Consider the following 18,080-nt stretch of genomic DNA (forward strand, 5'->3'; position numbering starts at 1 on the left):
AGTACAAATATTCATATACACTCTAAATGCTAATAGTACTTCCGTGTTGAATTTTCAATGTTGACAATACATTTACTAGGTCTAATTGTGATATGTATATACAGGGTGTTTCAAAACAACGACAACGTTCGGGAGATGATTCCTGACACCAAGGTAAGACAAAAAGTATAGACAAACCTGGGTGCACAAATGCTTCCTTTTGGAATTATAGGCTGCCGAAAACATGAAAAAAAAAACTTTAAAGGTCCATAGCCCCAAAACTATGCGACCTACCGTAGTCGGGTCAAGACTTCACTTAGAAACTAATATGTGCGCTATCCAAAAATACATGATTCAGAATCCTAAGGTACTTGCGAAGAAATTTTTACAGAGGGAGTTTGTCTACGGGCATATAATTTGAAGTATTCTCCAATTACCTCTATAACAATTGCTGCGTAAGTACCACAGAATTCTGAAACTGATATTTGGATGGGGCACATATTAGTTTCTAAGTGAAGTCTTTACCTGACTACGGTAGGTCCCATAGTTTTGGGGCTATTGATCTTCAAAGTTTTTTTTTATGTTTTCGGCAGTCTATAACTCCGAAAGGAAGCATTTGCGCACCCAGGATACTTTTTGTCTTATCTTGTTGTCAGAAATCATCTCCCAAACGTCGGTGTTGTTTCGAAACACCTATATATATTCTATTATATATTATTATTATTTTTTATTTTTATTGTAGAAATTTGAGATAAGTATGATCTTGCGATTAACAAACGAGCAAAGAATGAGAGCAGTTTAACTTTACTACGAAAACAAGAACAATGATACTGAAACTGTTCGTTTGTTTGCTGCAGAATTCAACATTCGACAGGTGTTGAGTTGAAACATCACAAGTTTAATAAGGAAATTTGAAAGAACAGGTAGTGTAAACGATGCCCCAAGATCTGGTAGGCCAGTTTCAGCAATAACTGCGGAAAAGAGAATTATTGTTGAATTGCATAAAAGTAAGAGAATTATTGTTGAATTGCATAAAAGTAAGAGAATTATTGTTGAATTGCATAAAAGTAAGAGAATTATTGTTGAGCTCTCTTCAAAAATTCAGTAGACATCTTTCTCAAGAGTTAGGTATTAGTGATAGATGTGTTCGTAGAGTCTTAAAGAAATTTAAGATGAGACCTGACATCCCTCGTGTGCTACAAAGTTTGCATGATGGAGATGAAAACAGGCGGTTAGAGTTTTGTACAATTTTCATGAACAAAGTTACTGAAGATGAGATCTTTCTAGATAGGATATGTTGATCAGATAAAGCAAGCTTCAAGATGAACGGATATATCAAGTTGAACAAGAAAGTGGGCATTTTGAAAATGTTAATCAATCTCAGTGAGTAGCGTTGTTTTGTTGTTTTCATGGAGCAATATTTAATTTCTCAGAAACTAATATACTTTATTTTATTCAAACACTTAACTAGTGTAATAAATTAGAGCAATTAAAAAAGGGTATTACTCATGCCGCGCCCTGTATATATATATTTTCTGCCATTCTTCAGATGACACTCAAATATATTTGGAAGATTTTGAACCATTAACACATACAGAAGTGGTAGCTTACTGTGCCAAATGATAAGAGATATTTTGTTCATTTCCGTTAAAGTTGTGTGAAAGTTAAACCTATATAGAACAAAGCACTCATTTTCAGAGTCAAGTGTTGCCATTATTTCTTCTAAACTTACCAAGAAGATGCTTATCTTCATAGCAAGATTCTCTTAATGTATACAATGCCTTCACAGCCGTAGTTGAATCTTCATAGGTAATCACCATGGAACCATATTCATAATAAATTGGGCCAATAGAAACGAATTTGTTTTCTGAAATTAAAAAATAATAAAATGTTAAACATTATAAATAATATATTAAAATAATATACCTAAATATAATACAAAGCACTGAAAATTAAGAACAATAATTTTTATGGAAAAGGTTATCTGTGCTACGAGGAAGAGCTGAAAAGATTGTGGCTTTGTTCCCTTTAAATTAAAGTAGACAAATAAAATTGTTAACATACGAAAGCCTCATATCTTAATATGTAACTGTGTCAAAATCAATTGAATCGTAATTGTACAACATGTTTTTGTATTTAAAGAAATACATGCAAAAATTTAATACCGAACAAAATAAGAATATAAGGCTAAACATTGAGCAAAATACAAGAGAAATACAGGAGGTCTAGACGCATAGTGTAATACAGTATCATAAAACAGTTACTAACCTCTGCCAAGGAACTCAATTAACAAATCCTCATAAACGCGTTGCGAGAGGTTTGGAGGAAGATTTCCGACAAAAAGTGCCAAATTAGGTCCGTGAGGGTCCTTTTTCAGTTGTAAGTAGAATCGCATTAACTCCATTTGTCGAATGGAATCCTTCCCTAGTTGTTTGATGATTTCCCATGGTTTCTCATCCGGTGTCAGCACGCGTTCAGTAACTGAAAAAAAAATAAACATTAAAAATAAGTAAAAAGAAATAGATAATATTAAAAGCTATGTTTAGTAAACTAATGAGGTTTTATGTTAAGGTTTTCATTTTCAACTACGCAATTACATATCATGTGGAAAATAAAATATTTTCTTTATATCTTGGGTCAATTATTTCATTTTCTATAACATTTCTTTTCCTGTATACTGGAAACATCTTCAGGGGAAGAAACCATCAAAGGGAATCGAGAATGAATCGCATGCTTGCCTAGTTTATCTTCATCCGTATATATAATGAATACCTCTTTTTCTTCTGCGCTTCAAAATCTTTGGACATTATTTTCCATTATTTATTTTTACCATTAACCCCTTGCGTATCAGTGGATGTCATAAAATACTCCGTTGCAAAATACCAGTGACACCCACGGGGATGTCATAAAATACTCCGTTGCAAAATACCATGACATTCACGGGGATGTCATGAAAACCTATCCTTTATTAAGGGTCGTATTAATCCTGGAGATGATGAAATCTTTTTGTGGATGCAAGACAAGAGTTCGTTTTACTATTTCTCCTTAGGTGACAGCACCTTACTAGCAAAAAAGAAAAAAATATTTTGTCTAGATGGCAGGTCTATGGAAGCATTCAATTATAATACACATGCGTTTGTTTTGACAATATACAATTAGCAACTTCGAGATTTAAAAAAAAAAAAAAAAAAAAACTTTGTCTTTGATTTCCGGTCAGTGTTGCCAACCTGAAGCAGTATAAAATCCCTTCAGAACATTAAATTTTCCCTTTTTCAGTCCAAATGTTCCACAATGCAAATGTTTTCCTCATGCGTGCATAATAATTGCCTTATATAACGGTCTAAACAGTCTTTTAATAGTAAATGAAAACCTTGTATTACAGCAAGCACGTAGGAAAATGACATTTGGAACGCAAGGGGTTAAAAAGGTAAAAATACTCTACAAAACACCGTTGCACACAGAGAACGCATAAACCCTACTTTATTAGGACAAAAGTGCCTGAATTCAATTTGAATCAGGAATCTTTAAATATACAAAAATGTTTTGTGATAGTTTATAAATAAGTCTCTAAGGATTTTGCAGCGTATAAGAAAAAGAGGTATTCACATACAGATGAAGAAAAATTGTTCAAGCATCTGATTCAATAATTTGAATTTCTTCAACGGTTTCTCCCTCTGACGGTTCTTTCAATATACAGGAAGAAAATTATTGGAGAAAATAAAATAATTAACGCAAAGCTATTTAAAAAAATCTACATAATGAGATTTTATTTTGTTTATTTGGTTTACAATTGCAGCGCCATTTATTGTTATAACTTGATATAACTAAACATACTAAATTTAAACTTTCTGTTAGGATTTTTTTGTATTCACTGATGCCTACAAGGGAGGTCATAGTGCATAATATGAAGAGAATACAGTAGAACATCGTTTATCCGCACACTCAAATAAAAAAAAGTCCAGAAAATATCTGATTATTTTTCTGCATAAACAACACAGTATTGTGATTTAGCCACGTATATTGTTGCGTTTTTTTTTTTTTTTTTTTTTTTTGTATACGTATTGTACAACAATTTCTTTATATATAATAGAGCATATTCCAAGAAAAAACACAAACATATTGAACATGCTTTTCTTTGTGAAATAAACACGTTTGATTATATGCAAAAATCGTTATCCAATCATCCTTCGGTCTGAATTAATGGGGATAAACTATACTCTACTCTATTCTGGAAAATAGATGAAAAATAATTCAAACATTTAAATCTGTTAGCAATTAAAAAGTTATGTATATAATTATATATCTAACTGTGTCAAAAATTAATTGTAATTTTTACTTGTTATATTCAAATGTCCCCATTGTCACTTAAGTATGAATACTTCTAATATAGATCCTGTTAAAATACAATATGCGTAGATGATATTACAAAGTAAAGATTATTGTCTTCGAAATGAACTATTATAGAATGTATAATGTATATTTAAGTAAATATACTTTTTATTTCAATAAGTATTTTTATTACTAATAGGCCCTGAAATTTATAACCTAAAGTGTAAAAAGAAAGCAGGCATTTCAGACCTAAACTGTTGTTGAGATATGACTTGAAAATTAATTCCTAACTTTAAAAGGTCAGTAGTTGCCGAAAGAAAAGATGTACTTACACGAAAGTGAAGTTCAGGATTTCAGAATTTCGAGAAGTTGCAAGCAACTATTCAAAGGCAATGTGTAAGATGACTAGTAGGCAAATTCATTTAAAATAATAACAAATATGACTAAATTACGATTTGTATTTTTTAAAAAAAGTACCTTTTCAAAATATTTCCGCGTCGGCGCTAAGTTTGCTATTCTGAGCATTGCAATAACTTTGTTCATTCATTGGCAAGCCAGATGCAATTGTAAGGACAGTCACAGTGTGTTTGTTTCTTGTTGATAGTGTTCAAGATTATGGAACGACTCGCCCATTGTGAGATAAGCCTAATTCGTTTCTTGAATACAAGAAACGCTAAAGCAGAAGACGTTCATTGCCAACGGTGTGAGATGTACGAGGTAAATGTAATAAGTGTAGGGATGTTGAGGAAGTGGATTAGAAAGTTCAATGGAAGGTCGTAATCATGTGCATGATGTGTCACAGAATAATCGACTGTCTGTGATCAACAAAAAGTTCGCGAGGACAGATGGTTTACGGTGATGTTTCTTTCTTTCCATTTTCCAAATTTACATTCTTCCATTCTTCCTTTACAAATTTGTGGTAGAACACTTAGGATTTCAGAAACTGTGCGCACGATGGATACCAAAAAATCCTTCTGCTGAACACAAGGATAAATGATCTGGCAGCGCATTGACTTTTCTCACATGATATGCTGAAGAAAGTGGTGAGTATTTAACGCATGTCGTTACAAGTGAAGTGAGATAGGTGTCACACATCACTCCTGAATCGAAGCACCAACCCATGGGCTGGAGGCACTCTATATACCCAATGAAACAAAAATCCAAGTAGATAATATCCTCCAACAAGTTCGTATGCACTATCTTCTGGGTCAGACAAGGTGTTTCGCTCACTGAATTCTTTCCCAGGAATGAAATTATCAACAAGGACACGTAGTGTGCAATCTTACACAAACTGAAAACAGAACAAATGGCGTGGAAACTTCTCACGTGAAATTGTCTCGGTTCATGACAATGCGAGGCCACACACAGACAAATGTACCCAAGACCTAATCGCGTCATTTGGTTCGGAACAATTTGACCCCCCTAACTTGCCATCAAGCGATTTTGATCTGTTTCTTAATCTGAAGGAATTCCTTGATAGTAAATATTTCAATGTAGATGATGAAAAATGAAAGAAGCAGTGCAAACTTAGCTATCATCACAGGCAGCAACTGTCTATGACAAAGATAATGGATTTCTGTTACAAGTGTCCCAATAATAACGAAAACAATGTGGAGAAGTAGACTAAGGTATAAAATCCTGTGGAAACAAAATATTGTGCTTACTTTTTAAACAGCATCGGTACTTACTTCAAAAACGCGCCTAGTATATACAAATAACCAAAGCCTACAAAATAACAAATAAAATGCATCCAATTTATATCAAAATAGAATAAAACAAGCTTATTTTAAGTTTACAAGGAAATGGAAAGAAATGAAAGAAATATGATAGTCATAAACATTGGCCACAGTTATTAAAATTTCCTTGCTCTTATTTTCTTCGTGACATCACGCCTCAACATCGATACTAGTGAAAATTGACTACCAACGCTCAAATCTGTTAGGTTTTCTTTTATTTCACAGACTTAAGAAATCTTACCTCCCCGATCCAAGAGAATCTCACTAAGACGATAATCTTCGCTACATGAGTTTTCAGGATTAAATTTTCTAATGGCTTCTTGAATCATATCTGAAACAGTGGTGTCGCTAGTCACAGTTACAGTGCAGTAGGCCTCTGACACTTGCAGCTTTCCGGAATAGACCTTCACTTCCCCACAGTCATTATCACGGTCCCTGGAAAGAGATAAATCGTTCAACCATCAAATAGAGTAAGGAAACAGGTGAATTGTTTAGCTTTTTAACTGGAAATTTAAATAACTTGCTTGCTCTGGATTCTATATATTAAATATAGCAAAAATATATAATATCAAAAACTTTTTAACCAAACTAATTTTACGTATTTGAATCTATATTAATTTGTATTCACGATTAAATACATGCATGGAATCTATTTTAAAATTCCAAAAATTAAACATAAATATTCAGTAAAAACAACGTAGATTAGAAGGTTTATTTATTTATTTTTCCGTTTCAAAAAATGTGAGTTCATGGCTTTGTCAAATATGAAAACATATCAGAGAGAAATTACTTCTCAGTACAACCATAGTATTACTTTTTGCCTATAAAATGAATTTAATAAGTGACTCATAAAAATTTTTATAATTTAAGACCCATTTTATTACCGAGTGGTGTAGGTCCAATTTTACAGTGCCGACATGTTTAAAAATACATTATTAAAAATAATATAAGTAATAAAGCGCCACAATAAGTTTACGCATAACCGAAAAACAAACAATCGGAGCTGTACCAAGTAAAATTAAATAACATTATTATTTAATTTTAATACTGTATGTTAAAACTATTTTGTTTATTACAAACTAAGTACAACTATTATTTAAAAAGTAGTTCACGTTCGTGATGCGTATAATCAAATGCACTTTAGTTCGTTCCTCTAGTCGCTGCCTTAACTTAGATTCTGGGGTAAATGTTATTCTGGTAACACTGTAATTTCTATGAATGGCAACACTGAAAATTCTTCTGGTTCATACTTTCTGTTGTAGAAAAAAAAAAATGAAATGAAATTTTTAAGTTTTACATCCCACGGTTATGCTGGCTAGGCTAAAGGAGACGGTGATGAATAACACTATCTATGATTGTGGTAAGTTGCATTTAATTATCTCCTTTCACTTATGGAAAACAAGGAAAATTAAAATGGTAAATTTTGTATTATTTTTAGTATGTCTTATGTAATCTCTGGAATTTGCAGGTAAGTTCATTACAAAAGATTTTCTCGCTAGAACGTATTTATCTCTTGGTTGAAATATTATCCAAAATTATGTGATTTAATGTCATTGCAGGGTTCAGAAGAAATATATTGGTTTGCAATATTATACAAATTGTTCCTTTATTAATGGTAGACCAACGCTTACTATCAACTCATACATACACATTTATGTATATATATATAGAGAGAGAGAGTAAGAGAGAGATTAGATATCCTGAAAATCAATAATTTCTCCCCCCCCTACCTCAGAAGGGTTGCTACAAAATGGATAGTGCAAAACTAGGACACAACCCTATTCTTTGCAGCATGTAGAGGAGCAATTTCAGATGTTACTTTAAGTTAAACAATTTTGGATTTACTTGTGGAAATAAATGCCGCACACAAAAAGTATTTTAGTGAACATGAATGGCACATAAAAACAAGTAATAATTACCTAAAGCGTAGGAATATTGCGGGTCTTTTCCCTTCTTTACGTGTAAGGTTATGTACAGGAGTTGGATCATTCAGTTCGGATTCTTCTGCGGAATATGCGTCAGTTAAGAAAAAATTCCCTGCAAGAAACATACCACAAAAATATATATTAAAAGTTACATAAACAAGACTTATACTTAAAAGTTTTTAATTCAAGAGATTTTTCATATGAACTAATTAACTAACTAACTTTATGGCCTATGGAACCCAGAGGTTCAATGCCGCGTTCACAAAAGCTCTCCACTGACTTCTATCCTTAGCCAACTGTATCCAGTTTCAACTTTGTATTACTATTTCTGCGAGATCCATCTTAATATTGTCCTCCCATCTGCGCCTAGGTCTTCCTAATGGTCGTTTTCCGATTGGTCTTCCAGTCAAGACTTTGAAAGCGTTTCTACTTTCTTCCATTCTAGCTACATGACCCGCCCATCTAAGCCTCCTAGATTTGATGACCCTAACAATGTTTGGTGAACGATATAAATTATGTAGTTCCTCGTTATGAAGTTTCCGCCATTCACCATTCCTGTTTCTCTTGGGTCCGAATATTCGTCTTAGGATTTTGTTCTCAAATACTTTCAGTCTGGTTCTTCCCTTAGAGTAAGAGACCATGTTTCGCAACCATACAGCACAACAGGCATGATTATCGTTTTATATATTTTAAGCTTCAAATTCCTCGACAGAATTCGCGACGACAAAAGATTTTGAACTGAATAATAACACGAATTCCTTGCTTTTAGTCGACATTTAATTTCTTCGTGAATACGATTTTGGTCCGTTAATATTGATCCTAGATATCTGAAAGTATCCACTTTATCGAAAGTATTATTTGATATTTTAACGCATCAATAATTTGCAGTATTACAATCTTAACGGACTTCCATGTATTTAGTTTTTTCTCCATTTATTTAAAACCCAAGTCCTTGCAAGCGTTTAATAAGACTTCTGCATTTCTTTCTATTGTTTTCTTATAATTCCCTATTAAATTTACATCATCAATATATGCCATAACCTGGTGAATAGCATTTAGCTCTAGACCCTGGTTCCTATCTTTAATTTTCCATATAGCTCTAGTAATTTTCAGTTCAGAATTAAGGAATAATTTAGTGAGGCTTCAGCCTAGGGCTCACAATTAAAAACCTTACAGTATGTTGACAATTGAAGAAGCGAAATAGCAAGATATAAGAAAGGAAAATAGGTATAAAATGATGCAGTTAAGTTGTTCTGTTACACCAATTTCTGGAACAAAAAACGCTGTTTCTTCCATAAATAATTGTGGATCATGAAATAACTAATGTTACCTGATGTTTAAGATAGAATAAGAATATTTTTGAAAATACCAGTTAGAAACTGTGAATCTAAACTTCCATTGTCTAAATTCATCTTGATCAGATACAATCACGATTAAATTTAATGTAAATACTAATTATGTTGAAAACACTTGCTGAGGTCTACTGACTAGGTCATTTCATTTATTTGCCTGTTTGATTAGCTTACAAAACGCGAGAAAATCCTCATGTAAGCATTACAGTTGTCATTAATATACATACAAAATATTATGAGGTAGCAAAAGATATATATTATTGCACTTACTAAATTATAAAGTCATAAAATAGGAGATATCAAGTATTTACATGGTAATTAAGAAACCATTTTTACCACACCTGGGATGTACTAAGGAGTAATATCTGTTACCTATTCTTCATTTAATGACTCACTTAAATATTGCTTAATACTATAATATCACTTTACAGCAAGGAGGTTAAATAACTTCTTACGAAAAGGGTAACATATTAGTCATATTCTTCAAGTAAGTACATAGGAAGTATATTATACAACCTAACACAGTTCATATACACTGTTTTGCTTATATTAGCATATTTTTGATGCATCACAAATATGTCACTGCCTTGTCTTGTATTACTGCCATGAACATTTTTGTTAAAGATTAAGAGATGCCTGTTTTTCACAATAAAAAGAATAGATTTATAAATGTATACGCTGGAAAGTGTTAAAATTTTTGCTTCTATGAAAAACTTTTTCCATGGTGACTTTGTGGGGTAATCTGAAAATTATTCGAATCGCTTTCTTTTGCAATTGAGGGAGTTAGTGCAATAGTGGTCTAACTTACATTTTTTTTAAATGCAGCAAAATCAAGTTAAAGTTAAACATATCTGTTTTTCTTTTTTTTTTGTACAATATACCAAAAGCAAGCACAAGTGGTTGAATGTGTCATACATTGTATATACATATATTGCACAAAAACCACATGTGTTTAACTTTAACTTGATTTTTCTCCATTTTTTTAAAAAAATGTGGGTTAGACGACTGTTGAGCTGACCCCCTCAATTGGAAAGTGCTTAAACTACTTTCAGCAATTCTCCAGTGTATTATCCCGAAGCTAATTAATGAATTAAACTTGGTGTAGTAAAAGCTAAGAAATGCTTCTCTGGACCCCGTATCTTGAAGTTATATAAGACAAAACACACGCCACATAGCACTTCTTAGTAGCCTTATTCAATATTAAGTTAAACAAACAGAGAAAGAACCTACCACACATGCTTTAAAGTCTAAATTGTGTGAACTATAGCTTGTAATTCTACTAGCTAGAAGCATTGGAAATTGTTAAGTGATCAACTGGTACTTAGTAGTACTGGGATTAAATATTTATTTTCTTAGCTTACTGCAATGAGTGTCCCAAGAAAGTAGAATAAACTGTAAATAATGTCAAGGGGCCTTTAGATATTTTAATCCAACATTAGTGATTTCTACTTCACTTACATAAAAATCAAATTTTGTATTTTTTTTTAAATGATTCGCTGTTTAAAGATTATCTTTATTTTGAAAAACTTAGTTAAAAATATCTTTAGTGAAAGAAAAAAAAGTAAACTGGAAATTTATAAAATAATCAACATACATTATTTACCAAAAAAAGTACACTATTTGAGACTGTTCAAAATATATGTTAAGTGCAGAAGAATATACTATAAATCAGAAAAGTCGTGTCAGGAGATTGAGGTTTTGGAAGTCAACATAGTGGCAAAGTTACCAAATGTGAAATTACATTTGACATTATGTGAAATTACATCTTGCTTATCAAGTCAATTTAAACACATTTCTATGTGATATTTTAAAAATATTTATCTATTTTGCTGTGTTAACTGCATATGAAAATTAAAATAAAGTTTCGTAACTGAAGTATGAAATTTCGTAATACATCTTCGTAGGGAAATCTTAGTTTCACCACTGATAGATATTTAAATTTTATCTTTAAAATAACAAAACATGTACGAAATTAGCATCGTATTTACTATATAATAGACCGAAGGTGTTGGCTTACCTGGATCTTTTGTGATATGGAATGCTCTCATTGCAGAAGTAAGTAATTGTTCTGTCGTGGCCTGTCGTGAAACTGTGATGGGCCTGAAGAGACGGCGCCGCAGGGAGTTGTTGCCATCATATACTTTGATTACTTCTAGGAAAAGACATAAGGTAAAAGAATTACAATTAAATATACTTTGATTACTTCTCGAAAAAGACAGAAGGTAAAAGAATTACAATTAAATATACTTTGATTACTTCTGGGAAAAGACAGAAGGTAAAAGAATTACAATTAAATTTACTTTTATTACTTCTGGGAAAAGACAGAAGGTAAAAGAATTACAATTAAATATACTTTGGTTACTTTTGGGAAAAGACAGAAGGTAAAAGAATTACAATTAAATATACTTTGATTACTTCTGGGAAAAGACAGAAGGTAAAAGAATTACAATTAAATATACTTTGAAAGCTTCTGGGAAAAGACAGAACTTAAAAGAATTACAATCAAATATACTTTGATTACTTTTGGGAAAAGACAGAAGGTAAAAGAATTACAATTAAATATACTTTGAAAGCTTCTGGAAAAAGACAGAACTTAAAAGAATTACAATTAAATTTACTTTGATTACTTCTGGGAAAAGACAGAAGGTAAAAGAATTACAATTAAATATACTTTGATTACTTCTGGGAAAAGACAGAAGGTAAAAAGAATTACAATTAAATATACTTTGATTACTTTTGGGAAAAGACAAAAGGTAAAAGAATTATAATATATTGATTACTTTTGGGAAGACGAAAGGTAAAAGAATTACAATTAAATATACTTTGATTACTTTTGGGAAAAGACAAAAGGTCAAAGAATTATGATCATATATTTTTTATTACTTTTGGGAAAAGACAGAAGGTAAAAGAATTACAATTAAATATACTTTGATTTGGGAAAAGACAAAAGATAAAAGAATTACAATCAAATCCAATGCTGCTACAACCACAATTATTATTATTTGTTGTTGTAATCTACAAGTTCAATGTTTCTAGTAAAAGTAAGTAGTGCATAACCTAATAGTAAAGACATATTAATTTATAGTAGAGTATACACAGTTAGTGGGTGATTAATTAGAAGAATGAAGTTAATAAACATTATAGAAGGCACATTCATTAAAATTAATTTGTAATATCTTTGTGAGTGAGCTTAAAGGAGAGACATAGAAGTATGCTCCTATAATAATAGTTACCATCTGGTCACGGGACTTGAATATAATTCGATGGTTGTTAATTGGTTTTGAGTTTAGCGTCCCATTCAATACCAAGGCTATACGAGACATAGACCTACATCTTAACATGGGCTCTAAACAACATGAACTCGCACCGGGAATTGAACTTGAAACTCACGGATCGAAGGCGTGAACGTTAATCACATAACTACAAGAGAGTTCGAATATAATGCGATTAATTGATTAACTGCCCTAAAATAGGTAATCATGTGTTGATAGTAAGCAATACTGTCCATAATATGGTCAATTATAAATAGGAATATTTCTTAGAAGGAGTAATTTGTAGTAGTTCCGTTGAAATATCTTCCTACAGACCAAGAAACCACACACAAAAGGAACTACATTACTGTTTCTACTGAATTTGACTGTCCCTTGTTGACGAAGATTACAAATATCTACACAAATGATCCATGAAGCACGTATATGAATACTGTATGAAAATACCAATGCCAATTAAACAATTACTTAAGTATCATTTTTGCGTATAACGCAATAGAAAGCGATGTTGCTTGTAAGCAACACGGCCAAATAAAAGGTTAACTGTACTTATAAGTGTCAGTATGATTGATTGATTGTAGAAATGAGTGTCAGCATGACTGATTGACTGTACAAATGAGTGTCAGTATGACTGATTGATTGTACAAATGAGTATCAGAACGACTGATTGACTGGACAAATGAGTGTCAGTATGACTGATTGATTGTACAAATGAGTATCAGAACGACTGATTGACTATACAAATGAGTGTCAGTATGACTGATTGATTGTATAAATGAGTGTCAGTATGACTTTTTGACTGTACAAATGACTGTACAAATGTATGATTGATTTTGCAAATGAGTATCAATATGACCGATTGACTACAAATGAGGCCAGTATGACTGATTGTAAAAATGAGTGTATGACTGATTAACTATACACATCATGAGTGTCAGTATGACTGATTGTACAAGTAAGTGTCAATATGACTGACTGACTGTACAAATGGATGTCAGTATCACTGTATAACTAAATAATGAGCGTTTGATGTATGTATAATCCCGTATATCTTTTATTCTAACTTTTTCAGAAAGTCAGAATGCCGATGTGGGCGTAAAAGGGAGAGATCCACTTCTGTATGAGCAAGAGATTTACAAACACAGAAAACTAAAGAATTTCTGGATTCTGAAATCATTAAAAAATGAGGAAAGTTTGTTTGCGTAATCTCCGATTTAACATATATGTTTTCTCAATTAGGAACATAGGACATAGGACAGCGATGTACACAATAGTGGCACGTGCGCGACTTGTGTCAAAGAGTCACTTAAGCAATATTGCCAAAATACATATTGCCAAAATACTTCCTTGTAACGTGTCATGATTTAGAAAACGCCAGATATACAGGGTGTTCAATATTTTGGGAATAGATTCCTCACATCAAAATAAGAAAAAAAAGTTCATATGGACTTGTGGTCGGAAGTCATAATTTTGTAGTTATAGGGTGCTGAAAAACTGAACTTAAAGGTGACCATAGTTCTATTATTACAGGATCGATCGTAGTCGGGTCAAAACATCACTGAGAAACTACTGTAGTGTGTGAACTATCCAAATCAGCAGTGTAACGTTAGGGTTTGCAAGGCCTGCAAATGTAGGCTGGCCTGTCGTGGCGTGAGGACCTCCAGGCTCTCCCTTGTTATACAATAAATGAAAGAGATTAGATTATGTATTACAGTGATTTTGTAGGCCAACCCTAAGGGTCATTATGGATAGAACAGCAGGAAACTATGGAATCAGGTGCGATTTTACATGAAAATAGCTTTCCTTTCCATCGTGCGGCCCGTACTATTGTACGTTCATAACTATTTGGCCCAATTCAGATACTGAGACCGACACGCTTGGTCTACTTCATTAATACCTTGTATTAAATAAACATACCGGTACTTTACAAGGACCTTCTGTTTCGGAGATTATCAAAATCCCCTGAGAAGCATATACTTTTCACACAAAATTGTTGGAAATGGAAGTAATGTACTAATACAAAACATTCAATAAAATTTCACGAGAAGGTAGAAGCAGTGCAGGTATAAATGTTTTTTTCTTTATTAAAAAATAGAAGTTTCCTGCTATATGCTTAATGTTGCTGAATGTACCGTGGTTTCAACGCTCAAGCAATTATAAACGTAAACTGTTCTCTTTCTTCCAGCTGTTTTACATCAATTTTTGAGAGATCCGTATATATTCTGTACTGTCTTGCGCTGAAGAAAAAACTTTCATTTGTGCTCAAACAATATTTCATTCCTCAAAAACATTCTTTGTATTAAAAAAAAAAAAAAAAAAAAAAGCTACATAACCGTGCAACTTAAGGCAACAGCTGCTACTAATTTCCACTTACTACTCCACTGTTCATTACTTAAACATAACTAATTTTTCAATATTACAAAGACATTATATTTAATTGCTGCATCAAACTAACTTTAAGCATTGTGGATAATTATAATAACAATTCTTAAGTTTATTATCGTCAATTCATTGTTACAGTCTACCCAGCCAGAAATAATTGTGGAAGGGACTCAATTTTCTCTCAAGTTCCCGGACATAATTGCCTATAATTTTATTTGTACTATAGTAGGTTGACTAGCCTTCACTTTTAAGATTTTCATAATACGTTTCCAGAGTTACAAAGCTAGAATGGTCTATGTTCATGCGGAACCGAAATTGAGACACTTTCTTGATTGCTCTGATTTGTACTTCATTACATCGATTTATTATCGAAGAATTGATTCTTTTTCTTGGCCAACTAGGTCTGGAAAACTCAAAAGTAGCGTGTTATTATCAATTTCTGCTGAGAGAGTAAGCTATGACATTCGTTCTTGCAACTCTGAGCTGCTTAAAAAAATTATCCTAGGGATAACACACTGTTATTTATCACGCTGCTTATCAAGGAAAGATAGGATGGAAGATTATATTATTCAGTGCTGTTTCCAAGTAATTTCATAGACTAGATACATTTATCTGATTTTAATACATATCCATCTCTTATGTTATTTTTACGTATATTGTATATTTGTTGAAAGTAATTCGTTATGACTGTAACATTGTAGTACTGTTATGGCTATAGTTGACTTTGAATGTAATAGTCGTTATAAATAGCCGTTCTTACATTAATTTTATTGTTTTTTTCTCGCTTAGTTGTGATGTATATTATTGACATTTTTTCTACTTTTTAAATTTTCCGTTTACGGAACTTCTAGAAGAGGGTTTAGAATCAGATCAAATACATAATATAAATATTTTATAACTTTAAGTGCTATAGCAACTGTTTAGAGTATAAACATATTGTAAAAATGCTTGAGTTCAATAACTATGCAATTCCCATTAAATTACATTACTCAAAACATTTTAAAAAAAGGAAAAACATATAGGAATCGAAAAAATGTATTTTTAAGATTCATCGTATACATCATTGACAATAATGCAATATTTGTTAACAAAACTAAATCTTATATAAAACAAGAAATATTAGGAAAATAGGAAAACTCCGTAACACTGGTTACCAAAGATAGGATAACCAACATTACCCACACCATATAAATATTTTATTATGTAAAAATACATTTACTTTGTGTTATAGTATAAAACTAATGAAAGAGAATGTTATATTCAAATGAATAAGGACAAAAATCTACGGAACAGAAACTATTTATGATGTTCACACACACAGAGGAGAGAAGGAAAAACAAAAATTAACTCTGAAAGTACAATAAAAATGAACTCTTCTTAGTATTCGAGAGCTGAAGAATCCTAATTCCCGAATTTGTTCATTGTCTTTTGAATTCTCTATGTCTGTAGGAATATTTTTGTACTCATGTATTTGACTAACATATTCGCTATAAGAGATGACCTAAACTTATTTATTTTTATCCTGCACACCATGAACGACATATCCCCCCCCCCCCCTATATACCATACAAGATTTTAGCTGCTCATTTTTGTCCTATACACCACTGACGATCTTAGCTTTATCCTGTACATCGTAAATGATATTGGCTGCTTATTTTAGTTCTCTACATCATAGACTATCTTATATTTGTCTTGTATATTAGATAAGATCTTAGCTTTCTTCTATATTTCACAGACAATCTTAGCTTTATACTTTATATCATAGACAATCTTCGTTGCTTTTTTCTATCCTGTAATTCATAGACGATATTGCCTGCTTTTTTTTGTTCTGTATGTCATAGATAATCATAGATTTGTTCTGTACATCACAGACGATATTGGTTGTTTATTTTTACACTGTGCATCATAGGCATCTTACATTTGTCTTGTACATCATAAGCGATCTTAGTTCTGTCCTCACCATAGATAATCTTAGCAAGACAATCTTAGCTTTGTCTTGTACATCATAGGCAATCTTAGCTGTGTATTTTTGTCTTGTACATCACAGACGATCTTAGCTGCTTCTTTCTGTCCTGTATATCATAGACAATCTTAGTTACTTCTTGTTGTTCTATATGTCATAGACAATCTTAGATTTGTTCTGTATATCATAGACGATCTTGGATGCTTATTTTTATTCTATACATCATAGATGGTTTTGGTTGCTTACTTTTATCTTGTATATCATAGGCATCTTTGATTTGTCTTATACATCATAGACGATCTTAGCTTTGTCCTCCCCATACATAATCTTAGCTTTATTCTGCACATTATAAATAATTTTAGGTTTATTCTGTACATTATAAATAATCTTAGCTTTATCCTGTACATCATAGACGATCTTAGCTGCTTCTTTATGTCCTGTACATCATAGATGACCTTAACTGCTTCTTTTTGTTCTGTACGTCATACATCATCGACGATCTTGGTTGCTTATTTTTATCCTATACATCATAGACGATCTTGGTTGCTTATTTTTATCCTATACATCATAGACGATCTTGGTTGCTTATTTTTATCCTGTATATCATAGACGATCTTGGTTGTTTATTTTTATCCTGTACATCATAGACATCTTAGATTTGTCTTGTACATCATAGACGATTTTAGCTTTGTCCCCACTACATATAATCTTAGCTTTATTCTGTATATCAAACACAATCTTACCTTTATCCTGTACATCATAGGTGATCTTAGCTACTTTTTTTATGTCCTACACATTATAGACGATCTTAGCTGCTTCTTTTTGTTCTGTATGTCATAGACAATCTTAGATTTGTTCTGTACATCATAGATGATCTTGGTTGCTTATTTTTATTCTATACATCACAGACGATCTTAGCTCCTTCTTTTTGTGCTATATATCATAGACAATCTTAGCTATTTCTTGTTGTTCTATATGTCATAGACAATCATAGATTTGTTCTGTATATCATAAACGATCTTGGGTGCTTATTTTTATTCTATATATCATAGACGGTCTTGGTTGCTTACTTTTATATTGTATATCATAGACATCTTCGATTTGTCTTATACATCATAGACGATCTTAGCTTTGTCCTCACCATA

At 32.0% G+C, this 18,080-nt stretch overlaps 1 protein-coding gene across 6 annotated transcripts in view; it reads right to left on the minus strand.

Moving 5' to 3' along the window:
• LOC145684220 (diacylglycerol kinase theta) overlaps positions 1–18,080 on the minus strand; it is a 286,225-nt gene that overhangs the window by 46,245 nt on the left and 221,900 nt on the right. For all 6 annotated transcript variants that reach the window (XM_081756306.1, XM_081756303.1, XM_081756305.1 and 3 more), the window contains 5 exons: positions 11,339–11,473; positions 7,964–8,081; positions 6,286–6,479; positions 2,248–2,460; positions 1,712–1,846 (listed from right to left, as the gene is read on the minus strand). In XM_081756306.1, the coding sequence (XP_081612432.1) occupies positions 1,712–1,846; positions 2,248–2,460; positions 6,286–6,479; positions 7,964–8,081; positions 11,339–11,473 (795 nt within the window). The remainder of the gene's footprint in view (positions 1–1,711; positions 1,847–2,247; positions 2,461–6,285; positions 6,480–7,963; positions 8,082–11,338; positions 11,474–18,080) is intronic.

The sequence above is a fragment of the Thermobia domestica genome, chromosome 4 (assembly GCF_964235325.1).
Source record: "Thermobia domestica chromosome 4, izTheDome1.hap1.1, whole genome shotgun sequence".
NCBI lineage: Eukaryota > Metazoa > Arthropoda > Insecta > Zygentoma > Lepismatidae > Thermobia > Thermobia domestica.